Source organism: Cervus canadensis, chromosome 27 (assembly GCF_019320065.1).
Source record: "Cervus canadensis isolate Bull #8, Minnesota chromosome 27, ASM1932006v1, whole genome shotgun sequence".
Lineage (NCBI taxonomy): Eukaryota > Metazoa > Chordata > Mammalia > Artiodactyla > Cervidae > Cervus > Cervus canadensis.
In genome coordinates this window covers 48,088,401-48,115,521 of record NC_057412.1, presented here as the reverse complement: position 1 = coordinate 48,115,521, position 27,121 = coordinate 48,088,401, and the positions used below count along the sequence as shown (strand labels likewise).

The window sequence follows — 27,121 nt, the reverse complement described above, 5'->3', positions numbered from 1 at the left end:
GGATGATGTTAGCTTTATGACTTTTATAAATATCATAAGATAGGTTAAGGAACTTTCTTTTTTGTTCCTAGCTTGTTGAGTTATTATTATGAATGGTGTTATATTTTTTCAAGTGATTTCTTTATTCATCTGTTGAAATGAGCGTTTGATTTCTCTCTCCTTGTTTTCTCTCGTTATAGTGGTTTACTGAGTATTTAACTAACCTTGCCTTTTGGAATCAATGTCCCTTAATCATGTCATATTATCTTTTTGTATGTTACTGGATTCTGTTGGCTGTTAGGTTTTTATATCTCTACAAAAGACACTGATCTGTATTTTTTTCTTGTTTTTTAGATATCTTTGTCAGGTTCTTGTATGATGCTCTGAAATTCTTATTAACAAGTTGGCAGTTGCTCTCCCTTTTTCTTCTATTTTCTGGTAGAGTTCACTTAAGGTTCTTGTTATTTCTTTCTTACGTGTTTGAGAAAACTCACTGATAACGCCATATAGGTATAGGAATTCCCTGGCGGCCCAGCTTCCATGGCTGAGGGCGCAGATTCAGTCCCTGATCGAGGAACTGAGTTCCCACAGGCCATGCCGCATGGCCAGAAACAGAACAAGACATACAGGTAAAGCATGTAGGTGGCTGTTTCTTTGTGAAAAAGTTTTTAATTGCATATGTTTATCCTAAAATGTTTTGTATTTTTTCATTATACTCATACTCTTGATATATAAATACATTCTTATAAAAATTCAAATATTAAAGGTAAAACTAAAGACTCCTTTAACCATCACCCCATAAAATTTTCAGTTGTGCTTTACTGCATTTCATCAGAGAAATGACATGATACCCTGTGGTGGTCTTTGCAGGTTTAGGCTCCACCCAGTTTGCCTGTGTGAGAGCTTGGGCAGTCCGCTTTGAAGTAGCCACATCTCAATATCCTCATGAAGTTTTTAAGAGAATCACATGTGATGATTTTAGAAATAATGTTTAACATAGTGCCTGACACATATAAAGCATTCCTTGAATATTAACATTGAAGTTGCTATTATTAGACTTTAAAAGGTCTCAGAATGGATGTAAGGTACATAGGATTTCCTCCCCAGAGTGATTTTTTAAAATTCCCAGAGAATGTGAATTCAGAGTTGAAACAAAGATTTAATAGGAAAAAATGGGTTAGGCACTTCTCATGGAGGGAGCCCATAAAAGCTGTTGTAAATGGTTTTATATTCATTAAAATAAAACTACAAAACCAGCACAATGAATGAAGATTTCATCACGAATTATTCATAACAGAACTGAGGGAGGAGCAATAACAACAGAGGGAAAAGGTGGGACACACAGCAGAAGTCACATTCTGTGATGGAACGCAGCTCAGGACATCAGGGCCCTGGGGCCCTGCCCCTGCCCTTGGGGGCTGGAGCGAAAGGCGCCCGTGGATCAGTCAGCTGTGCCCTGGCGTGGACTTTGCCTGAGCCCACAAGAAAACCATCCCAGTACACACGAAGGTGCCTTCCTCAGCTTCTCTATATCGAGAGTCTTTGGCACGATGCCTTTCCACACATAAAGAAGCTCAAACTTGGGTGGAGAAAAAAAAAAACCGAGAGTTTGACATTTCACAAGTTGTAAATTAGTAAAACTTATACACAGATAAAAGTTCCATTTGCCATCCCTAGCTCATGTTTCAGACTCTTTTCCCTGCTATTTCAGAGAGGTGCTTTAAGTGCTAAGGTGGGAAAAAACAAAATGTCTGTATGTATGCAAAGAGATTGTTGAGGTGGTATTCTGTTGAAGTAAAACCCAAAGATCTGTGGTCTTCCAGTCACCTTAGCTTTGTAACTAGATTGCATACATTTTGATTTTATGGTATACCGTGAGTCACCATCTGCAGAGATGTGATCACAGTTCTCCAGTTTCTGAAAAAGGGAGATATATAATTTGGTACGCAAGAGTTTGGAACAGGGAGAGGGATTATAGCTGCAGCAGTGCCTTTGCCATCTACCTCACAGTGACAGAATTACTCACGAGATTTTGCATGAAAGGATTTGTGAAATAGAAGGAAAACCTAAAGAAATGATAGACTTTCTAAAAATAGGAAGTCTAAAGAAATGATATTCTAGATCATTATTAGTTTTCTCATTTCCGTAGAGAGAAGAAATGTGCAGGTTAGGCGCAAAGCTCGCCTTTGATAGCGATGAGAAACAGTGCTTGATGGACACGCGCGGAGCGCTTTGGAATAGGTGACCGGTAACCTGCCGTCGTCCGTGTGATCCCACTTCACATGTAACAGAAAGAATTCCTGGTTTACCTTGGGTGCTCTTCGGTAGTTCATTTTATGACAAAGAAAAGCAGCATATAGTCTGTGCAAGAGGCACCGGCGTGGAATGCTTTCCACTTTCCAGACGTGAAATTTTGGAAAGGTCATTTAACCTGATTCTTTTTTTCCTTATAAAAAATTACATACATATAGTCAGATTTCTGTATCACACACCACCCCCGAATCAGTGGTTTACAGCAATAGTGACGTACATTTCTTCTCATTCAAGATGCGCATCTGCCGATGTGTGGCTCCGCGCGGCTCTGCTCGCGCCGCTTTCTGTGTTTCTTGTTCTCAGACCCACAGGACAAGCCCGTTGTGGGGCTTGCCCGTTACCACGGCTGAAGGAAAGGGCGGGTGAGTTGGCGATGCCTCTTAGGGCTTCTGCACAGTCCTGGCACCGGCCGTGTCCGTCATCCCGCTGGCCGCAGGGAATGGCGTGGCCACGGCCAGCATGCCCGGAGCGGCGAGGCGCACCCCTCCCTCAGCCAGCAGCTGGTCACATACCCCGTTACCGGGGAGGGCGCGGCGAGAGGGAGGGACAGGGGACACCCGATGGTGCTCTGAAACGTGCGTCTCAGACAAGGGAAGTGTTTAGCAGTGCCCCCTGGCCGGATGGGTTCTCCCTTATTTAAGGATTGCTGTTATTGTTTAACAGTTCTTACTGTTCCTCATTTGGAGGACCGGATCCTAACATATCATTGAAACCTGTATTCTCCATTCTTACCACAAACCTCTCTAAAGTCTTTAGCTCTCTCAGTCATAGTTTTTAAAGCTGTGTGTTCATGTTCTGGGACCTCCCAGGTGGCTCAGTGGTGAAGGATCTGCCTGCGACTTAGGAGACACAGGTTCCATCCCTGGGTGGGGAAGATCCCCTGGAGAAGAGAATGGCAACCCACTCCAGTATTCTTGCCTGGGAAATCCCATGGACGGAGGAGCCTGGTGGGCTACAGTCCATGGGATCAAAGAAAAGAGTTGGATACAACTTAGCAAGTAAACAACAGCATTCATGTTTTTAAAATGTTACAAGTACAATTATTTATATCCTCTATTATAGCTGTATTAAACCCCTTTCAGAAATGTTTTTGGGCTCCCAGAAAGTTTTTGACATTTTTTCCCCTGATGATTAAAAGTGACAAGATTCTCTTATAGGAAATTGGGAAAGTGTTGTTAGAATGAGGAAGAAATTTAAAATACCAATAGCCAAATCCTGTCTTAATAAACATGTAAAAATATACACAGATATTAATTTTTACTAAGTGGACAGCTGATGAGTATATTCTATTGGCAGTGTTTTTCCACCTTACTGTATGCTACATGTGTGAAAAACAGGCTTTTTTTCCTATGAAGTATTTTTGATATGAATTTAACATTTTAGTACACAGTATTATATATTGAATATGCAATGGAATTTTAAAATCCGATGGTAAGCACTTATGAACCCAGTACCCAGCCTGAGAGAGAAGGGGACCGTCACGAAACCCTGGGAGCTGTCCGCGTCCGCCCCTGCCCACCCCGCCCCGCAGGTCGTCACTTTCCTCTGATTTGTGTACTGCCAGTAGCTGCTGCTCCCTCTTGTTTTTTTCCCCCCTTTTTAGTGTTTTCACATATGTGTGTGTCCTTTCCAGGTGACTCAGTAAAGAATCTACCCGCAACATAGGAGACCCAGCTTCGATCCCTGGGTCGGGAAGATCCCCTGGAGAAGGCAGTGGCAACCCACTCCAGTATTCTTGCCTGGAGAATCCCACGGACAGAGGAGCCTGGTGGGCTGCAGTCCACGGGGTCACATAGAGTCGGGCGTGACTTGGCGACTAACATAGCAACATGTGTGTACATCTCCAAGTAGTGTATCCTCGACTTTTGCTTTGAGCTTTATGAAAACATCATCATACTACGTTGTTTTTAGGAATGAAATGAATGTTGCAGAATTAGTTTAAATCGTCCTCTACTGTTAGATATTTAGAGAGTGTTCTGCTATTTTATACAGAGTTTACACATTGACCTTTGTGTGTATCCCCAATTATTTCCTTGGGAATAATTTCTAGAGGTGAAATTGCTGGGTTAAAGTGTAGGAACACTTTTATAAGGCTTTTATAAAAATAGTTGTACGTCAGGACATGTGTCCATCTCAAAGATTTTAAGAAGACAAGCATTCAAATTTGCCTGGCAGATAATTATAGATCATTACTAGTTTTCCACTTTAAAAGGCAATAAGAATACACAAATGTCCCGTTAGCTGATCAAATTAGAAAGTCCCAAACCAAATTCCTCAGTATTTCTGACTCCCTGAAATCGGTTCTGTTCCTGTCACACTGTGATTGTACTATGCTCTCAGTTCCTGAGACTGGAAACCTTGCCGACACCTGTCTACTTGCCCACCTCCCCTTCAGCCAGCTCACGCTTCCCCTGGGTCAGTGATCAGATAGTCTGTCTCTGCAGTGTCGCTGGGACCCGCCCCTTCCCTCCACTCTCGCAGGCACTGCTCTGATGAAGCCCTGCTGGTCTGTCCGTGGACCACGACACAGCAGCTTAATTGGCCTGCTGCCTGCCTTCAGCCTCTTACCTTGCTACTCAGCCCTTCACTCTGTTACTTTCTCAAAACACAGACTTGTCTTTAAAACTGAAACCAAAAGTCTGATAGCTCTCCATTATCTCTACAAGATAAAACCCACACTCCCTAATTAAAGCCCTGGATCTGATTTAACCTGCCACCTCCAGCTTTGTTTCCTTGTGATTCAACCACCCCGCCCCAGCCCGCCCTGAGGACTGTGTGTGCCTGGGCTACTTGTGCTCTATGTATTTTTCTGTTTTCCCTTGTTCTCGTTACTCCCTCAGCCTAAAATACTGTTCCTCTCCCCCTCCTCTTCAGCAAGCTGAAATGCTACTACTCATGTTTCAAGGTTCCAGTGAAATGCCAGCTCCTCCATGGAGCTTACCATCAATGTAAGTTATTATAGTCACACACAGATAAGTCAGGCATGTTTGCTTCTCTCAAAATACTTTGAGTATCAAAACATGAAAAAAAAAATACATGTTTTAAACATTTGCTGGATAGAAAACAATACGAGGTAGAAAAAAGTAGAACACAAAACTATTTTAAACACCAGTTACACTAAATTTTAAATGTACGTATAAATATATGTGTGTGTTTATACATTTATGTATGTTTATATATACACACATCTACATATATATCTATTGACAGAGAGACTGATAGGAATACTTGAGCTTGATGTTTATTAAGCTTCTGACATTTTTTTTTTAATCAGGCAGGATGAGTACTTCTTTACAAAATTATTATAATGATACTTGTTAGGTTCATTATCTTTCATCAAGATGCTTGCTTGAGCTTAAACGGGTTTCCATTTTGAAACTTAACCGTCTTAGGTCTAGTTGCAGGAGGCCAGCCAGTTGCTTCTCCTTCTTTCTCCCGTGTTGACTGGCTTAGTTGGAGGGGCCTGTTTCCTGGACACGTCCGTCTAACCATAATCATAGGTTGTGAGCAGTCCCCTCAACTATACAATAAAGGCATTTCTCTAGATGACTGTTAGATGGGTGAATCGGTGATCTTCAAGGTTCTTTCCACGCTCTGTTTTCTGAGATACGTTCCACTCATGAGACAGAAAAAATGTTTAGGGACACAGGAAAGTGCTGTTTGTTCTCTGCTCTAGGGTTTCCCTGGTGGTTCAGGCAGTAAAGAATCTGCCTGCAACGCAGGAGACCCAGGTTTGATCCCGGTCAGGAAGATCTGGAGAAGGGACTGGCTTCCCACTCTCGTATTCTTTCCTGAGGAGCCTGGCAGGCCACAGTCCATGGGGTTGTAGAGTTGGACACAACTGAGCAAAAGACACTTCTTTCACTAGCGCCTTCACTGGTGTCAAGCAGCCAGTGTCCCCCTTTATTAACTCTGAGCTGCCAAAAGATACTGTGTGGGGATTAGTGCACTGGGCCTCTGGTCCACATGCACCGCTACCTCTGGGGCCGTGGACGCAGCCCTTTCTGTCGCCGGGCGTCTGTTTGCCTGTCTGTGGCATGATGACCGTCAGGTTAGATGCCCTTTGAGCTTCCTGGCAGATGTAATGTAATTTCATAATTGATACGTGTGAAATACCCAAGGATTTTTTACCATATAATCACAGGCACATGTTTCAAAGTTAAGAAATCATTAGAATGGAACTATTCACAAAAGAGTTTTTCCTTCATAAAGTGGTGTAGGTATAAAATGGGAGCAGGAAGGGAGAAAATGCAGAAAGGTATGTGTGATTGAGGGATAGCCTGTCCCCATTACTTACTTCAACTCACCTTAATATTTTTTCTCTTTTGATGAATATTTCTCAAGTCTTAAAATTGTTACCTTTAGTAATATAAATCAAAAATTTTGAGAATCTCTTCTAGGAAATTAAAATGTTGGGATAGATCTTAAATATGCACACAAATTTAGATCAGTCTAGAAGTAGAAGAATATGTCTCAAATATATGAACTCTAATAATCATTATAGATATTTCTTAAGAGAGAGACTCTGAAGTCTAAACAAGAGAGCCCCATTTTAATTTCAAGGGACAAACGAACATTTGGTATGTGGCACTTGATTCCAGTATCAAGTTCAAACTGCCTTACGGTTGCACTCGTTTCACATGCTTAAAATCCTTCAAGCTAGGCTTCCGCAGTATGTGAACCAAGAACTTCCAGATGTACAAGCTGGATTTAGAAAAGGCAGAGGAACTAGAGATTAAATTGCCGACATCCATTGGATCATAGAAAAAGCAAGAGAGTTCCAGAAAAACATCTGCTTCATTTACTACACTAAAGCCTTTGTCTGTGTGGGTATAACAAACTGTGGAAAATTCTGAAAGCGATGGGAATACCAGACCACCTTACCTGCCTCCTGAGAAACCTGTATTCAGGTCGAGAAGCAAGTTAGAACCAGACATAGGACAACGGACTGTTTCAAAGTTGGGAAAGGAGTACATCAAGGCTGTATATTGTCACCCTGCTTATTTAACTTATATGCAGAAGACCTCATGTGAAATGCTGGAATGGATATATCACAAGCTGGAATCAAGACTGCTGGAAGAAATATCAACAACCTCAGATATGTAGATGATATTCCCCTAATGGCAGAAAACAAAGAGGAACTAAAGAGCCTCTTAATGAAGGTAAAGAGGAGAGTGAGAAAACTGGCTTAAAGCTCAACATTCAGAAAACTAAGATCATGGCATCCGGTCCCATCACTTCATGACAGATATATGGGGAAACAATGGAAACAGTGAGAGACTTTATTTTCTTGGGCTCCAAAATCACTGCAGATGGTGATTGCAGCCATGAAATTAAGACACTTCTTCCTTGGAAGAAGAGCTATGACAAACCTAGACAGCATATTAAAAAGCCCAGACATCACTTTGCTGACAAAGGTACATCTAGTCAAAGCTGTGGTTTTTCCAGTGGTCATGTACAGTTGTGAAATTTGGACCATGAAGAATGCTGACTGCCAAAGAATTGATGCTTTTTAACTGTGGTGCCGGAGAAGACTCTTGAGCGTCCTTGGACTGCAAGGAGATCAAACCAGTCAATCCTAAAGGAAACCAACCATGAATATTCTTTGGAAGGACTGATGCTGAAGCTCCAATACTTTGGCCACCTGATACGAAGAGCCAATTAATTGTACAAAACCCTGATGCTGGAAAAGATTGAAGGCAAGAGGAGAAGGGGACAATAGAGGACGAGATGGTTGCATGGCATCACCGACTCAACGGACATAAGTTTGAGCAGACTCTGGGAGATGGTGAAGGATGGGGAAGCCTGGCGTGCTGCAGTCCATGGAGTCACAAAAAGTTGGACATGACTTAGCAGCTGAACAAAAACTTGATTCTAGAGTTGCTTCTGTTATATATAATTGTTTCTGTTTAAACAAGTATTTCTTTTCTAGTAATTAGGTTTTTTTTTTTTTCCCATTTTGATGGGTAGTCATAAATATTAACCACCAGCAGTGCAGGGATAATTTATATTCAAATTGTCAGACATCACTCTGTGAACACATAAAATAATTTACATTTACATTTATTTAGAACGTTTTATCCTGAAGTGCTCTACACATATTTCTTTATAATCTGATTGCAAGCTATATATAGGCCTCTCCTACCTGAAATAGAGCAGCAACCAAAGTAATTAAAGAATGCAGCTTCAAAAAAGCAGAAGAAAGAAGGAAGTGTGTGTTTTACTTTCTCCTCTATGCTCTTATCCCTGCAGGATTGGAGAATCCACGTTGACCAAATGCACCAGCACAAAAGTGGGATTGAGTCTGCTCTAAAGGAAACCAAGGTATGTGAATCACTTCCGATGAGTCCGTGAGTCCATTTATTCATCTGTGAAGCACCTGTTAAGGGGAAACATGAAAGAAAAATGGCCCAGTCCTTACCTTTGAGGAGTTTACTGATCAAATATACCATATTATATTTCAACAGTCCTAAGATTTAAACCAACTAAAGAAAGGTAACTAAAAGGGGTGTGTGTGTATATATACATATATAGTTTATTGCATACCTTAGATATAGTTTATTTATATATGTAGGTGTGTTAGAATCATTTCATCATCCTTTCCTCTTTGAATCTCAAAGAATAGCAGAGCGCCAGGCCAGCAATGCCTAGAACCCCCAGCTTCCAGGCCCGCTGCCCTGCCAGTAATAGGGACTCTGGGAGACTGCCACAAGGAAGCCACGCTGGTGTAAGGTTCTGGTTCCCAGGCTGGAGCTGTAAGTTTGGTTTGGTTTAAACGGTGTCAGTTTATTTTCCCGCAGTTCCAGAGGCTGGAAGTCTGATGTCCGGATGCCAGCACAACCAGGCGGTAGGGAGGGCTCTGTTCCTGGCTCGCACGCAGCCACTTCCTCGCTGTGTCCTCACAAGGGAAAGGAGAGCTGTGACGTCTCTTGTCTTATTTGACACCGGTTCCGTGAGCTCCGCTCTGATGACCTCATTTAATCAAAATCACCTCCTAAAAGGCCCCAGTACAGTCACTTGAGGGGAGGTGGGGGAAAGGAAGGTATCAACATGTTAATTTCGGAAAACAACTCAATCATAGCAAGACTGCTCATGCCAAAGGATGCATCTGCTGTAGAACCCCTTTCTTCCTCTGGATGCCACTCACAACTGGCATCTTCCTTGCGCCACCCAGTGATGTCACTGCAGACTAGAGCTATAAGTTTAATGATCTACTTCCAGCTGCAATAGTCCAGTCATCCTTGAATTGTGCTTGTAAGAAAATCATGTTATTCCTTTACCTACTTTGATTGTGAACTTTAAAGCAAATTCCACTCACATACATTTTGGATTTGCATAAGGATAAATAAATCAACCAACACTACCAGGTGCTTTTTAATTTTAACATTCTGCAACGTGTGACTAAAATAATTCTCATTGCAGACTTTTTTGTTACCGAAAATTTCAAACTGTTTCGTCTTCTTCATTTGTGACTAAGAATTTGTGGGCTGAACGGAGGGAGATTTAACCCATTTAAAACTACTTTGGAAAAACATATCTGTGCATTCTTTGCCTATTAAAATTTCATGAAATTTCTAGGGATTTTTGGACAAACTTCATAATGAAATTAGTAGGACTCTGGAAAAGATCGGCAGCCGAGAAAAGTACATCAACAGTCAGCTCGAGCACTTGGTTCAGGAATACCGCGCAGCTCAAGCCCAGCTGAGCGAGGTGAGTGAAGGGTGACACCCCGGGCCCGTTCCGGTCCGTGACTCTGACCCCCAGACCCGACGCAGCGCTTCTCTTCTAGGGAGCCGTGCAGTGCTTTTCACAAACAGCACCCGGTAATTCTCTGCCCGCGTTAGGAAGCCGATGGAACTTGTCATCTCCATTTTACCTGTCCTAGAAATGACATCCTAGGAGTCTTTAAAATGCACTTCCTCGTCTGATTGAACTAAGAGAAGTTGTATATTCCTTAGAAAAGGGACCGAGTGTCAGGACACCTGGTTTTGTTGCTAAGCCTGCTGCGGATTGACTGGCCGAGCAGGAGGAGGTAGGGGAGTACGCACTTACGTGTGTCAGGGAGCAGAGACAGCCTTGCCACGATGGCTTACAACCACACAGTAAGGCATGGGAAAGCACGACACCGTCAAAGACCACAGTTTAATTAATTAAATGAGCAAATTTTTTGATCCTTTCAAAGTTTTAGAATTTCAGCCAAAAATAAAAACCTTCAGCCTTTGAAAGCAGCCGCGCTTTCTTCCAGCCCAGGGATCTAGCGGCTTTTCTCTGGGATTTATGCTCTCCACTGTCCTGATGCTGAGGAGGACCTCTAAGGGCATCTACAGGTGTCAGCTGACGGCAGACAAGGTTGGGAGGGGAAAAGAATGGAAATAAACTGGAGATACTTCTGTTTTAATACTTTTAGGAGTTCTCAAGGACGGAGCAGAAACTAACCTTCACATTTTTTATTGTTTGTTTAATTAACTGTTCACACTTATACACACGTATTCATGGATATTTTTACTTTTAAAATGCTGTAAAAAGTCTCTGCTTAAAGCCACCCTGTATCTCTTAAACACTGACACTAAATCACTGTTAAATTAGTTCCCAAGAACATATTCTGTATTGTCATACTGCTTGTTAAATCTTACTAATTACTGATTCTGATGCTCTGTTGTTTTTGAGAACGAGTTGTCTCTGCATAGCAGGCAGATTAGATCAACCAAGAGCCATTGTCTAAACTGTTTAGGAATGGCTGAGGACAAATTTTTATTGTGAATCGTGGCCCTGTGTGTTACACAGTCAATATATGATGATTAAGGTAGTTCACCCTTATGTCATGTTTTCATTAAATACATGGAGCCTATTAGGGACATTAAAATAGCTGCTGTTAGAATGTCACTTTTCACAAATGTACTCACAGACGAGGAGGGGCTTGTCATAAAGTGATATGCAGAAACTGTAAGTACAAAGAGGTCATATTGAAGTAATCCGCTTGTTTTGATTTTGCCATTAAACAAAATGTTATCTCCCTCAGGCACGGGAGCGTTACCAGCAGGGAAACGGTGGAGTGACTGAGAGGACCCGACTCCTGTCCGAGGTACGCACTGTTCCCCAGACTCTTCCCCCGTCCGCAGGGCCTGCTGTTGGCAGCCACGGGCGGTTTGATACGGCTGCAGCCATGGCTGTGGACTTTAGTCATTGCTTCCTGTGGCTCTAAGTCCTTTTCTTCAGGAGAAAAATCCCTAAATTTTCTTTCCAATGAGTCAGTTAGGTATTTATATGCCTACTTATTCCCACAAAATGCCTAAAATTGTTTTACTAAATGTAACATAAAACATGCTGATAATATTAGAACATTTTTAACCTTCCTTAATCTTTTTAAAAACATAATAATTATAACTAATGTATAGAAGAGTAAGTAAAATATTTACTTAAATGTCTATAGTAAATTTTAATGTTAGTATTTAAGATATAATTTTTTTTTAATGATTGTTGTTGATAACTTGTACTTGATCCTATTTCTCTGTCCACAAATTGAGACGAGCATTTAACCCCTTCCCTTCTAAAGACTTTTTAGAAGGGATTTTTAGAATAGTCTAAAAAGAAGACTTTTTAGAATGTTTACATACATTGTTGTATTTGCTTTCATCATTTTGCAAGAGACGGAAGACCTAATATATATTAGTTATATTAATAATACATGTATTATATATTATATATTAGGTCTTACCTTTAAATATGTGTGTGTGTGTGTGTATATATATATATATATTAATAATATATACTCCCACTTCTTACTGAAGAGCTGAGAGGAAAAAAGACCTGACAAGATCAGTAGCCAGTGTGGGACTAAAGTCTAAGACTATCTTTGGCTACACTCAAGTATAATTGTTACAAACTTTCTGTATAGTGGGCTTCCTAGGTGGCTCAGTGGGTAAAGAATCTGCCTGCCAGTGCAGGAGACACAGGAGATGCGGATTCCGTACCTGGGTCGGGAAGATCCCCTGGAGGAGGAAATGGCAACCCACTCCAGCATTCCTGCCTGGAGAAACCCATGGAGAGAGGTGGGCTGTATAGTCCGTGGGGTCACACAGAGTCTGACACGTCTGAGCAAAGCAATCACACACACACACACACATTTCTGTGCGGTAGAATTAAGCTTTTTTTCCTGGAGATTATTTGAGGAGTAAATAGTTATTTTAAAATAATACAGAATATTACTTTAGAAATATTTAGACTCCAGTCCTGTGGTGCTTCTAGGCAGATAAAACATTATACAGAACTAAAGTGCTCACTTCTGTTAGGTAAATTAACGCTGGAAGGGAGTCCAGGGAACCATTTAGTTCTTTCAGTGTGTGTAGTTATCCCCAGTTGTAACATTTCAGATGCCTGTACAAAATTAATTTGCTTTACTTGGATGTGCAGTTTATTCCCAAGGAAGTTTTTACTCACCAGTATGATCAAAAAATAAAGACTACTAAGTTACAATAATTATGGTTTGGTTCTAGATTGTATCAGAAACTTTTCAGTTTTTTAACGGTGATACTTTCTACCAATATTAATGCTAAGTTTGGAATTTTGCTAATAACAGAGACTATGGTACAATTTTGAGTATGATGTAGACTATATATAAGGGCCAGCATGGCAGCACAATATGCCTCTTGGAGTTCATGGTTTGGATAAAGCAGTTAGAATATTTTTACATATAACCATATGGCATAAATGTTATTTTTAGTGTCCTATAGAGAAAGAGGTGGCATATTCTCTTACAAAACTATAATATTAAGAAAGCTACCTAGTAAATCTTTAGAATTCGCAAAGCCTTTAGGATGTTTATGGTGTTTTAATTAATAACTAGTCATTAGAGACTTGCATGGTAGATGCTGTGAGATAACTGCAAGGCTTCAGTGCCTAATGCCTAAAAAAAAAACAACTTAGATCTTTTTCATTCTATCGTATTACAACCTGAGACAGTTAATGAGAAAGTAATTTGGTGACATTTAACAATAGGAGCACGCTTAGAAGATAAAAAGCTTAGCATGTCTGCACACTTTATCTTATTGTTCAAATTATGTCCAGGATACTGCTGATATCTTTGTATCCCTTTACGTGTGTATTATGTCTGAATTATTTGTCTTAATACGTCATTGAAAAATTTGGAAGTCTCTTCAAAGTCGAGCACTCATGAGAGCTTTTGTTCTAATGAAAGGTCACAGAAGAGCTAGAAAAGGTGAAACAAGAAATGGAAGAAAAAGGCAGCAGCATGACTGATGGTGGTAAGCACACACTGATTTTAAGAAGAAAATGAGCAGAAGTGTCTCTCCTTAAGAAATGTATTTTTAAGAAGGTATTAATAAATAGGGAGTCTCCTTTTTAAAATGAATTTGTTTGAAGGAGGGGTACATGATGCAAAAATGATGTCTGATAATCAGTATACTATTTCCCTTATAAATGAGCTGAGAAGAGTCATTTTTACTATCATTCAGGATTTTATTCAAACTATATCTGTTCAGAAATAGGGTAGAAAATATTTAAATATACACTTTGATATGCCTGTTTAAAAAAGGAATGTTTTGTTATGTTTTCATCCAGTGAGATTCATCATTCCATTTTATAGTACAAAAACAGTCAGTGTAGGTGGTGATGTGATGACTCTTTTTCCCTCACCGTCAGTAGGCCTGATGGGCAAGGGTCAGATAGGGAAGAATTAATATTCCGACAGTAATCATCCTCCTAGTTACTTTGACGTGGCCTGGTGGTGATTGCCCAAAGGCCTTTCTATGTTCTAGAAAGATTTTAGCATTCTAATGGTATATACTTGAGTGATCGTTCAAAAGGTGATGTATAGAGGGTTTGCAGTATGTTTGAATGGGCCCATCAGCTGTGTGTCAAAGTCATTCTTTCTTCCCTTTGTACCCTTTTTTTAATCTCCTTTCTCCCACAGTATCCTTTTTTCCTTAGATAAATATATTAGCCCATTAAAAAATACTGAAGAAATCATTATATTCCCCTTTAGCAACTCTTCCTCTAGAAAAGAAGTTCAGCCTCAGTACATCAAATGCTACATCATTTCCCAGCCTAGAAATTTCAGGTGTTTAAAATGCCACAGCAAAACTGCGAATGTCAGTAAACTGTTGGCTGTGTTTTTAACCCTATTTTTGGCTTAAGACGAGGTGAGGAAAATGTCATACCATTCTGTAATAAACTGGTACTCCAAATGGAAATTTGCATTGCATGCTGTTTCCGTCCTGCAGCCCCTCTGGTGAAGATTAGACAGAGCCTCACGAAGCTGAAGCAGGAAGCCGCGCAGATGGACGTCAGGGTCGGGGTCGTGGAGCACACGCTGCTGCAGTCACAGCTGAAGGAGAGGTCCGACATGACGAGAGACATGCACGCCGCCGCCGTCCCGGGGCCCGCGGCGGGCCCTCACTGAAGCGGGCCGTCCCGGGGCCCGCGGCGGGCTCTCATTAAAGCAGGCCGTGAGCCCGCGGCGGGCCCTCACTGGAGCGCGCCGTCCCGGGGCCCGCGGCGGGCCCTCACTGGAGCGCGCCGTGAGTCCGCGGCGGGCTCTTATTAAAGCAGGCCGGTTTTCATGCTTCTGATTACTGGTTCTTTCTAGAAAGTCATATTTCATGTTGCGTAGATGACAAAGCACAGTTATTCCTCTTAAAGCATGTTGGCCATTTTTTTACATATATACACACATATTGTATCATGATGATATGGATGGTCAGAACCTTTAAATTGAATATAATATTTAATAAAGTAATTTAAAATTCTCACTTTCAAAGCAGCTTTCACTGATCATTACATATAGTAAAGCCCTGACCTGGTGGCCCCCTGTTCTACGGCTCCTCGCATGTGAGGGAGGGGAGCCTGGTGCAGAGCGGGTAGGACCCATGCTTTCTGCAGGGGCTGCTGGTGTCAGCACACGGACCTCTGGCGCAAGCGGCCCCTTCCGTTTGATACACACACACTGATCTCCAGTGTTTCTGCTCCCAGATGCAGCCAGCAATGGCTGGGAATTCTTTCCAAAATTCCAAACTACCCTTGCCTCAACTTTATGGTTACCTAAAATTACATCTTTTTAAAACATAAGAATAAAACTTCAGTATCTTTATTAACGTTTGAAGTTTATTACTTATCATGACCATTTCATGACTAAGCTGATTTGATATCTACTATGATCTAAGGTTCCCTGATAAAAAATAAATATTTCAGTCATCTTTGATTATGTTCCTGTAGTGAATAGAAAGGTGTATACATTTCTCAGTTCTACTTTTTTCTGTGGTATCAGATACACTAAAGAGTCATTTTGCAGCAGAAGGAAGGATAGAAAGTTATGTCACAGTCAGGCTCCTGGTACTGGCAGCCTTTACTACACAGCTTACTGAGCAACTTTCTCATCTGCGATTTCTAAATTGGTGACATAAGCAATGTGAGGGTGACCAGACTTGGAACTGGGGAACACTGATGAGATATGCTCAAACCAGAAGATAGCCCACACTTATTTTTTGAAAATAAGGAGGAAAAAAGGATCTAGTGATAAATTTTGATTAGAATACTATATATATGTGTGTGTGTGTGTACGCATATATATATATATATGACAGAAAAAATAAAATTCCCTTATTTTTCATTCTATTATTTCCACCCTGCTTTTTTTTTAGCCTTTACTTTCCATTTATATACCGTCACACACACAAATCTTTTTCTTTCAAACTTTCTAGTGTAAGATTATATTTAGATAAATCAGTATGCATAAACTTTTTTTACTCGAGTGAAAGTGAAAGTCACTCAATCCTGTCTGACTCTTTGCGACCCCATGGACTATACTGTCCGTGGAATTCTCCAGGCCAGAATACTGGAGTGGGCCGCCTTTCCCTTCTCCAGGGGATCTTCCCAACCCAGGGATCGAACCCAGGTCTCCCGGGTTGCAGGCAGATTCTTTACCAGCTGAGCTATCAGGGAAACCCATTACTCAAGAGGGTGGCAATCAATACAATAGCAAAATCAGTTTATTTAATTTGGGATAATAGGTAGTTTGAAACGAAGTCCCACGTTTTTCCCTTCCGTTATGGTCATTGGGAGGCACAGAGCAGAAAGACCAAAACCTAACTTTTGGACCCGCAAACTAACAGCAGTTTCCCTGGAACTTATTTGCATAGGTATTGTCATGGCTAAGTAGTAATGTGATGAATTCAATCAATGCAGAGACCCCTTCTAGATAAATGAGAGCTCTCCATAAAATGTACTTTTATTCAGAAACAAAGTGCACTCTTCATTTTATGCAAATGCAATAATCTAAGAACTCTTCCAATAACTAGTGTAAGCAACCTATTTTCACTTCCTTTGAAATAATCCAGGTTACTCAGGTTGGGATAGGTGGTCCTCCTCTCAGTTCCCATAGAGCCCAGTGAATAACAGAACTTAATGTACTATATTGTCATTATTTTTTCCTCCATCATCTCTAATATGTTGAGCTGCTTGAAGATAAGGAGAAAATCTTTCTTGTTTCTGTGTTCCTAACCAGGTCCTAGCACACAGGATGTGAGTTAGTAAGTGAATGGGGAGATGTATTGTGCAGTCCCAGAGTATATTGCGGGTCCTATTCTACAGCAGATTAATTTAATGTTATCAAGTCTAAGATCTGACACAGTTTCAAGATAGTAATTATAAATCATAGGTCCAGGATTGGAATTGGCAGCATTAGTAGGAACTCACGGATTTTTCATACATTTAGATTAATTGAAAATATAAATATTTATAGATATAGAAATACAAATACATACATACGTGTGTTTACTAGTTCTGTCCTCTAAGAGGGTCTAGAAACAGTGACAGTAGAATAGCAATGAGAATTCCTAGCACTCATGTCTTGGTTTCTAAATTTTCTACTTAAGAAAAAAAAACAGATTTCTTAGAAAAATTACTAATTCCTGGGTTGGGGCAGGGAAAGCACAGATGAGCCCGGAATTCTTTGCCAGATAGTAAGGACATGTACAAAGAAGTGATGGGGATATGGCTAGAGGACGTGGACTGTAGAATATCATACTAGCCAATCTGGGACAACTGAGCATCAAAACAATTATAGTAATAAGTTATAACCCAGAGAATAAAACAACAAACTATGAATCCATACAGGTAGAGATAAATGAATCAATGGCAGAAGAGAAGGGTCCTCCTTACAGTACAATAACACCTAAAGTAAAAGAAATACGGCATTTAGAAATCGCCATCTGGCGACTACCATGCAGGTATACCTCAGAGATACTGCAGGTTCAATCCCAGGCTACCACCGTAAAGCGAATAACACAATCAAGTATATCACATGAATTTTTTAGTTTCCCAGAGCATGTAAAGGTTATGTTCACAATAAACTGTAGTCTCTATTGTCTGCAATAACATTATCTTTTAAAACTATATTGTACTGTATTGTACATATTTTAATTAAAAAATACTTTATTGCTAAAAACTGCTAACCATCATCTGAGGTTTACAAGTCATAGTAATAGAATCAAGGCCCACTCATCAGGTTGTGAACAAGAAGTTTAACTGTGAATAAATTGTGTTCCTTCCCAGGATGGTTGAGAAAGGATAGACAGGAAGGAGGGGAGAAGAAAAGCCTCCACTTCTGCTGGGACTTTTTAAATAGTCAAGAAGGGAAACTACTCTTCAAGCAGAAAATTGAGAGGCAAATTTGGATAATAGCTAAGTATCATTCCATGATATCTTGAGTAGTAAATAAGGAATTTGATGGAAGAAAAAAAGATCGCTAATCAGGGAATTTCCTGGTGTTCCAGTGATTAGGATTCCACGCTTCCACTGCAGAGGGCATGGGCTCAATGCCTGGTCAAGAACCAAGATCCCAAATGCCACATGGCATGGCCAAAAAGAAAAAAAAAAAAGATCACTGATCACATAATAATATAATAATAATAGTAAGCATTTGAAAAGTGAACTTTTCTTAATAATTACCCAAATGAAGCACAGAGAATGAAATAAGCAAATGCTGTTGGAAAAATAACACAATATCACTGGTAATTTGAACCGGCCTCAGTTTACTTCTTCATGTACATTGTTGTCTAGTCGCTAAGTTGTGTCCGACCCTTTGCGACCCCATGGACTGCAGTCCACCAGGCTCCTCTGTCCATGGAATTTTCCAGGCACAAATGCTGGAGCGGAATTTGCCGTTTCTTGACAAATGCTAAAACTAGTAGGTGAAAGTTTAATGAAAAACTGAGTATTTACATAATCTCAAAGCCCATAAGATATTCTACAGAGAGAAAAATCATGACTTGACAGTGGAGAAACCTGGGACATATCACTTTAAGGGACCAAATGTTAACGTTACTAGCAGTGAAACAAGTAGATATCATGTTTCTCCTGAAAGGAGCACATATTCCTGAAAGTGCATGACTGTTAATAGTCATGAGAAAACATCAGACAAACCCAGTGGAGGGATGTTTCACAAAAGGGCCTCTGTTCTTCAAAAACGTGTACTTGGGGCTGACTCACACTGCTCTATGGCAGAAGCCAGCACAATATGGTAGGCAATTATCCTCCAATTAAAATTAAATTTTAAAAAAATCAAGAGAGGCTGTAAAATTAAAAAAAAAATTACAAGGTCATGAAAAACAGACTGAGGAATTGCTCCAGATTAAAGGAGGTGAAAGAGACATAATTAAATGCAACAAACGAGTCAAGACTGAATACCAGTCCAAAACAAAACAAAACAAAACAAAAAAATCTTTATTTGTTAGAAAATGACATTACTGAGACAGGTAAGGTTAAGATCTATAGACTGGATAATAGTGTTAAATCAACATTATTTTTTTATATTTGTGCTATAGTTATAAGGATGTCCTTTGTTTTAGCAATACAAGTATTTGGAGGCAAAGAAGCATCATGTCACCAACTTGCTCTCAAATGGTTCAGGGAAAAAAAATGTATACTTGTGTGTGTGTTTCACACACACATAAGGAGAATGATTTTTAAAATGTGGTTAACTGTTAACATTTTGAGATTTGAGAGAATAATATATAGAAACATATAGAAATCCACTATACATTTTTAGAACTTCTCTATAAATCCGAAATTATTTCAAAGTATAAAGGTAAAAAAATGAAAACAAAATGATGGTTCTTGGAAATGATATGCTTTGTATAAAGTAAGTTTCCCTTTGATGCAAATAGGCAACTTGTGTGAATTGTATGACCTCTCCAATAAAATTATATGGCCTATTGAACATGTCTTAAATTTACATAATCATTTATTCATTGATGAAGTAGGAACAACTTTCTGACACCTCTAAGGAACTGTTTCTCTACTGCCCTCTTAATTAACCTAGGTCAGCATTTCCCATGAGTTTAAACATAAGCAAATGTTTTTATAACCAGTAAATTTGAGAAGCGTTAAACAAGTTTCATTTCCTTCAGGACTTCTCATCTACATTGTAAATCTGCAAGCAGCAAATGTAGTTCTTTTTTTTTTTTTTTTAAACAAATAATGTAACAGCAGAGACCCTCTTCACTGAGAATACCCTTTAAGAATGTAGATTTAGGTAAATGGCATGAAAAATCAGTATGCACATCTTAGATTATTTTCCAACCTTTTATTAGAACAGGTGGACCTGTGAAGGAAGATGAGAAAACATGTAATTCTCTGATTCAAAACTCTTCTGTGTGACGTGGATGGTTAACAAGCATGGGTTTGAATGCTGAGGGTCAGTAGACTTTATGGATTTAGGAACCTTTGTAGAGAACCTAGGATTAAATGCCCAAATGCTTTTCTTCTTAAAACTCTTTTCTGCCAGCCTGAAATGCTTTTTGTGTTTTCTTTAAAGCAGTCTTTGTTACAACAATGTGATTACAGTAGTTAGAAAAGATCCCCCCTATTTTGTGGTCAAATAGCAATCATTGTCAAAGCTTTACCTTTTTAAAAACTGAATGCGCCCAACAACCAAGTCATAATTCCTAAAACTTTATATTTGAAAAGGTGGCATGGTCTTTTAAAGGGTAAAAGCAATTTTGGATTCACTAGTTTGTTGTCGTTTGACAAGTCTTTTTACAAATACAGGGAAGAGGAGGGCAAGAATCATCTTAATGTGTTCATCTTAGCGTGTTCTAAAGACTACACCTCAAGCATTAGATTTCCATAAGTGGGTGCTTTCGATACAGACATGCAAACCTGTGATTTGCTGAGAAACCATTAGTACTTTATTTCAGGCCACCTTGGTCCACTCATACTCTGTCCTTGCACCGCTAAGAACTACAAGGACACTTTCCAGTTGCTCCTCAGATAGTGTCCTAGAGCTCATCAGCTGCTTTTTCCCATCCCCTATTTGAGAAACTATTGGATAAAATCTTTGCACACGACCCCTACTCTACGGGTCAGTAGTCAATGGCAAGTTATCACTTCCTTACCCTACACAGCATTCTCTAGGTTGGAAACCTCTGAAGTTCCTAACTCTACTATGGAATCAAAATCAAATAGGCAACTTCTTAAAAAAAAAAAAAAAAAAAATACCCAATTTCCCAGCCCTCCTCTCCCTCAGTTCTTATTGCACAGGTCTTAGGTGGAACCTTGGGTGGTCAGAAATTTTAAAAAGCTCCTCAGGTGCCTTTGATGCAGCTAATCTAAGAACTCCTTTAAGGAATTACCACTCCAGAAACATTTCCTGGCTATGAGTAAACAGATAAACACTACCTTAGATCCAAAAGGGTCTTCAAAGAGGATCTAAATTAGTGCTTCTTCTGTGAGTTATCTTAAAATTAAGCCCATCTGAAATGATTTTTAATAAAGTACCCTAGATTATTTCCCACTGGAGTTTAAGATATACTAATATTAAAAACTGTCTTTAAAAAATAGTAAAACCAAAGCTACGAAAGGTTAAGTGCCCTGCCCATTTAACAAACCAAGATTACAAACTGCACAGTTTTTTAAGTGATTCTTAACACAGTTGGAGCAACTCTGAGGAGCTTCATGTTCACAGCCCCTGTCACCCATCCTGTCCCATCCAGAGCCCAACACACGATTATACAGTCAGATTTCCATTCATAGCCAAGAACTACTTGTTTCTCTACTCCCTATATAAAGGCTTTGGCATCGACCACTGCATGGGGAGTCCAAACACCTTGATTCCAATCCCAACTTTTCTAGTAATTTTCTGCATGACTTTTAGAATGTTACTTATCTTCAGCATTAATTTTCTTCTTCTGAAAAGTTAGGAGTAGGACTAGCATATTCTGGATGCTTCTAGTCCTAAGACTGCATGATTTTAAATTTTGATAGGTTCACTGTTTGTAGTAGCTTGCAATGGTGTACCAGCCCCTAAGAGCTCATTATCAGAGATTCAGAAATTTTGAGAGTGGTTGTTAAACTGTTGGTAGCTTAAAATCAGCCCATAATGGGAGTATTTACACCATAGAAATAGGAAAACACTAAAAATCAGGGCTTAACAAAACAAAAAGACAAGAGGTGAAAAAGATGGCGGAGGAGTATGTGGACGTGGAGTACATCTCTCTCCACGGATACATCAGGAATACACCTTCAGACACAGAAGTGCATGCAGCTGAGTGCAGACAGGAGGACCTGATCAGTGGAAAAGAATATATAGAACCACGCAAAACTCAGTAGGACAAGAGAAGTGGGGGGGGGGGGGGGAACAGGAGTGTTCGTAGGACTGGACTGGCCCTCAGTGGGTGGGGGAACTGAAGCAGGGGTCTGATCCCCACATCAGGGCAATTATCTGAGTCAGAGGAGAAACATTTAAGGCTAAGAGTAAAATAGCTGATCTGTGGCAGCCTAAATGGGATGAGAATCAGACAGTCCTTGCTGCAGCCATACATACCCTGGACAGGAACGCTGGTCCCCTGGACGGCACAGTGGCTGGGAGCTGGACTTTAGGGATTATGGAGCAACCCCAGGGCGAGAGCTGCTGTTGACTGTGGAGAGACGGATTGAGGGGATGTGAGGGAGGAGACTGTGGTGGGAAATGCCTGTGGAGGAAAGCCATGCAGCCATGCAAGCAAGGCGAACAACCTGAAAAAGAATTCAGAATAATAACGGTACAAATGATCAAAAACCTTGAAAACAAAATGGAGAAAATGCAAGAATCAACTAACAAATACCTAGAAGAATTAAAGAATAAACATACAGAGACAAACAACACAATTACTGAAACTAAAAATACTCTAGAAGGAATCAATAGCAGAATATCTGAAGCAGAAGAACAAATCAGTGAGCTGGAAGATAAAATGGTGGAAATAACTTCTGAAGAGCAGAATAAAGTAAAAAAGAATGAAAATAACTGAGAACAGTCTCAGGGATCTCTGGGACCATATCAAATGCACCAACATTCGAATTATAGGGGTCCCAGAAGAAGAAGAGAAAAAGAAAGGGTATCAGAAAATTTTTGAAGATGTTATAGTTGAAAATTTCCCCAATATGGAAAAGGAAATAGTCAATCAAGTCCAAGAGGCACAAAGAGTCCCATACAGGATAAACCCAAGGAGAAACACACCAAGACACATACTAATCAAACGAACAAAGACTAAACACAAAGAAAGAATATTAAAAGCAGCAAGGGAGAAGCAACAAGTAACATACAAGGGAAACCCCATACACTTAACAACTGATCTTTCAGCAGACGCTCTGCAGGTCAGAAGGGAATGGACGGGTATATTTAAAGTACCGAAAGGGAAAAATCTACAACCAAGATTATCGTACCTGGCAAGGATCTCATTCAGAATTGATGGAGAAATAAAAAGCTTTTCAGACAAGCAAAAGTTAAGAGAATTCAGTACCACCAAACCAGCTTTACAACAAATGTTAAAGGGACTCATATAGTCAAGAAATACAAGAGAAGAAAAAAGATCTACAAAATCAACCCCAAACAATTAAGAAAATGGCAGTGGGAACATGCTACTGCTGCTGCTGCTAAGTCACTTCAGTCGTGTCCAATTCTGCAACCCCAGAGACAGCAGCCCGCCAGGCTCCCCCGTCCCTGGGATTCTCCAGGCAAGAACACTGGAGTGGGTTGCCATTTCCTTTTCCAATGGGTGAAAGTTAAAAGTGAAAGTGAAGTCGCTCAGTCATGTCTGACTCTTCACAACCCCATGGACTGCAGCCTACCAGGCTCCTCTGTCCATGGGATTTTCCAGGCAAGAGTACTAGAGTGGGTTGCCATTGTCTTCTCCAATAGGAACGTATATATCAATAATTTCTTCAGATGCAAATGGATTAAGTACTCCAACCAAAATCTACAGACTGGCTGAATGGAAACAAAAACAAGACCCATATATATGCTGTCTACAAGAAACCCACTTCAGATCTCAAGACACATATAGACTGAAAGTGAGAGGATGGAAAAACATATTCCATGCAAATGGAAGCAAAAGAAAGCTGGAGTAGCAATCCTCACAACAGACAAAATAGACCTTAAAACAAAGGAGATTATAAGAGATAAGGAAGGACACTACATAATGATCAAGGGATCAATCCAAGAGGAAGACGTAACAGTTGTAAATGTCTATGCACCCAAGATAGCAGCACCTCAGTACATAAGACAAACACTAATAGACATAAAAGGAGAAATTGACAGTAACACAATAATAGTAGGAGACTTTAACACCCCACTCGCACCAATGGACAGATCATCAAAAAAGAAAATTAATAAGGGAAACACAAGTCTTAAATGATACATTAGATGAGATGGATCTCATTGATATCTTCAGGACATTCCATCAAAATGCAGAAGAGTACACCTTTTTCTCAAGTGCACAAGGAACATTCCCCAGGACAGACCACATCTTGGGTCACAAATCAAGCCTCAGTAAATTTAAGAAAATTGAAATCATTTCAAGCATCTTCTCCTACCACAGTGCTATGAGACTAGATATCAATTACAAGAAAAAAAAAAAAAACCATAAGAAACACAAACACATGGAGATTAAACAACATGTTTCTAAATAACCAACAGATTACTGAAGAAATAAAAAAGGAAATCAAAAGATTTCTAGAAACAAATGACAATGAAAACATAACAACTCAAAACCTATGGGGTGCAGCAAAAGCAGTTCTAAGGAAGTTTATAGCAATACAATCCTACCTCAAGAAACAAGAAAAACATCAAATAGACAACCTAACTTTACACCTAAAACTGGAAGAAGAAGAACAAAAAACCTGAAAATTCGTAGAAGAAAAGAAATCATAATGATCTGAGCAGAAATAAATGAAAAAGAAATGAAAGAAACAACAGTAAAGATTAATAAAACTAAAATCTGGTTCTTTGAGAAGATAAACAAGATTGACAAACCATTAGCCATACTCATCAAGAAAAAAAGAGAGAAGAATCAAATCAACAAAATTAGAAATGAAAAAGGAGAGGTTACAACAGATAATGCAGAAAAACAAAGGATTATAAGAGACTGTTATGAGCAACTATGTGGCAATAAAACAGATAACCTGGAAGAAAAGGACAGAGTCTTAGAAAACTTCAATCTTCCAAGACTGAACCAGGAAGAAACAGAATTTATGAACAACCCAATTACAAGCACTGAAATTGAAGCTGTGATCAAAAATCTCCCCCCAAAATAAAAGCCCAGGACCAGATGGCTTCACAGGAGAATTCTATTAAACATTTAGAGAAGAGCTAATGCCTATCCTTCTAAAACTCTTTCAAAAAATTGCAGAGGAAGGAACACTTCCAAACTCATTCTACAAGGCCACCCTCAACATAGTAAAGGCCATATATGATAAGTCTACAGCAAAGATTATTCTCAATGGTGAATAACTGAAAGCATTCCCCCTAAGATCAGGAACAAAACAAGGGTATCCACTTTTGCCACTATATTCAACATAGTTCTGGAAGTTCTAGCTACAGCAATCAGAGAAGGAAAATAAATAAAAGGAATCCAGATTGGAAAAGAAGAAGTAAAGCTCTCACTGTCTGCAGATGACATGATACTGTACATAGAAAACCCTAAAGTTAGTATCATAAAATTACTAGAACTAACCAGTGAATTTAGCAAAGTTGCAGGATACAAAATCAGTACACAGAAATCACTTGCATTTCTATATACTAACAATGAAAAATTTGAAAGAGAAATTAAGGAATCAACCCATTCACCATTGCAACAAAAAGAATTAAATATCTAGGAATAAACTTACTTAAGGACACAAAAGAATGGTACACAGGAAATTATAAGACACTAATAAAAGAAATCAAAGATGACATAAACAGATGGAGAGATATTCCTTGTTCCTGAGTAGGAAGAATCAATACTGTGAAAATGACTATACTACCAAACACAATTTACAGATTCAATGCAATCCCTATCTAATTACCAATGGCATTTTTCACAGAACTAGAACAGAAGATTTCACATTTCATATGGAATCACAAAAGACCCCAAATAGCCAGCACAGTCTTGAGAAAGAAGAATGGAGCTGGAGAAATCAACCTTCCTGACTTCAGATTACACTACAAAGCTACAGTCATCAAGACAGTATGGTTCTGGCACAAAAACAGAAATATAGACCAATGGAACAAGATAGAAAGCCCAGAACTAAACCCATGCACCTATGGGTATCTTATTTTTGACAAAGGAGGCTAGAATATACAATGGGGCAAAAACAGCCTCTTCAGTAAATGGTGCTGGGAAAACTGGACAACTACATGTAAAAGAATGAAATTAGAACACTTCTTAACCCCATACACAAAGATAAATTAAAAATGGAATAAAGACCTAAATGTAAGACCAGAAACTATAAGACTCTTAGAGAAAAACATAGGCAGAACACTCGATGACATAAATCAAAGCAAGATCCTCTATGACCCACCTCCTAGAGTAACAGAAATAAAAACAGAAGTAAACAAGCGGGACCTGATTAAACTTAAAAGCTTTTGCACAGCAAAGGAAACTATAAGCAAGGTGAAAAGACAACCCTCAGAATGGGAGAAAATAACAGCAAATGAAAAAACTGACAAAGGATTAATTTCCAAAATATACAAGCAGCTCATACAACTCAGTACCAGAAAAACAAACAACCCAATCAAAAAGTGGGAAAAAGACCTAAACAGACATTTCCCCAAAGAAGACATACAGATGGCTAACAAACACATGAAAAGATGCTCAACATCGCTCATTACCAGAGAAATGCCAATCAAAACTACAATGAGATATCACCTCACACCAGTCAGAATGACCATCATCAAAATGTCTACAAACAATAAATGCTGAAGAGAGTGTGGAGAAAAGGGAACTCTCTTACACTGTTGGTGGGAATGTAAATTGATGCAGCCACTACAGAAGATGGTATGGAGATTCCTTAAAAAACCAGGAATAAAACCACCATATGCCCCAGCATCCCACTCCTAGGCATATCCCCTGAGGAAACCAAAATCAAAAGAGACACATGTATCCCATTGTTCACTGCAGCACTATTTACAATAGCTAGAACATGGAAGCAACCTAGATGTCCATCGACAGATGAATGGATGAAGAAGTGTGGTACCTATACACAATGGAATATTACTCAGCCATAAAAAGGAACACATTTGAGTCAGTTCTAATGAGGTGGATGAACCTAGAACCTATTATACAGAGTGAAGTGAGTTAGAAAGAGAAAGATAAATACTGTATTCTAATGCATATATACAGAGTCTAGAAAAATGGTACTGAAGAATTTATTTACAGGGCAGCAATGGAGAAACAGACATAGAGAATAGACTTATGGACATGGGGAGAGGGGAGGAGAGGGTGAGACATATGGAAAGAGTAACATGGAAACTTACATTACCATACGTAAAATAGATAGCCAGTGGGAATTTGCTCTCTGG

General features: G+C 39.5%; 1 protein-coding gene across 2 annotated transcripts in view; it reads left to right on the top strand.

Annotated features, from left to right (window-relative positions):
* The window catches only part of IFT57 (intraflagellar transport 57), a 74,859-nt gene extending 55,334 nt beyond the window's left edge, over nucleotides 1-19,525 (top strand). The window contains exons 7-12 of one of the 2 annotated variants that reach the window (XM_043448917.1): nucleotides 8,545-8,616; nucleotides 9,871-10,002; nucleotides 11,312-11,374; nucleotides 13,487-13,553; nucleotides 14,532-14,739; nucleotides 14,774-19,525. In XM_043448917.1, coding sequence (XP_043304852.1) covers nucleotides 8,545-8,616; nucleotides 9,871-10,002; nucleotides 11,312-11,374; nucleotides 13,487-13,553; nucleotides 14,532-14,710 — 513 coding nt within the window. In that variant the 3' untranslated portion in view covers nucleotides 14,711-14,739; nucleotides 14,774-19,525. Of the gene's footprint in view, nucleotides 1-8,544; nucleotides 8,617-9,870; nucleotides 10,003-11,311; nucleotides 11,375-13,486; nucleotides 13,554-14,531 lie in introns of both variants that reach the window. The other variant, XM_043448916.1, reaches the window with a different exon arrangement.
* The last annotated feature ends 7,596 nt before the right edge of the window (nucleotides 19,526-27,121 follow it).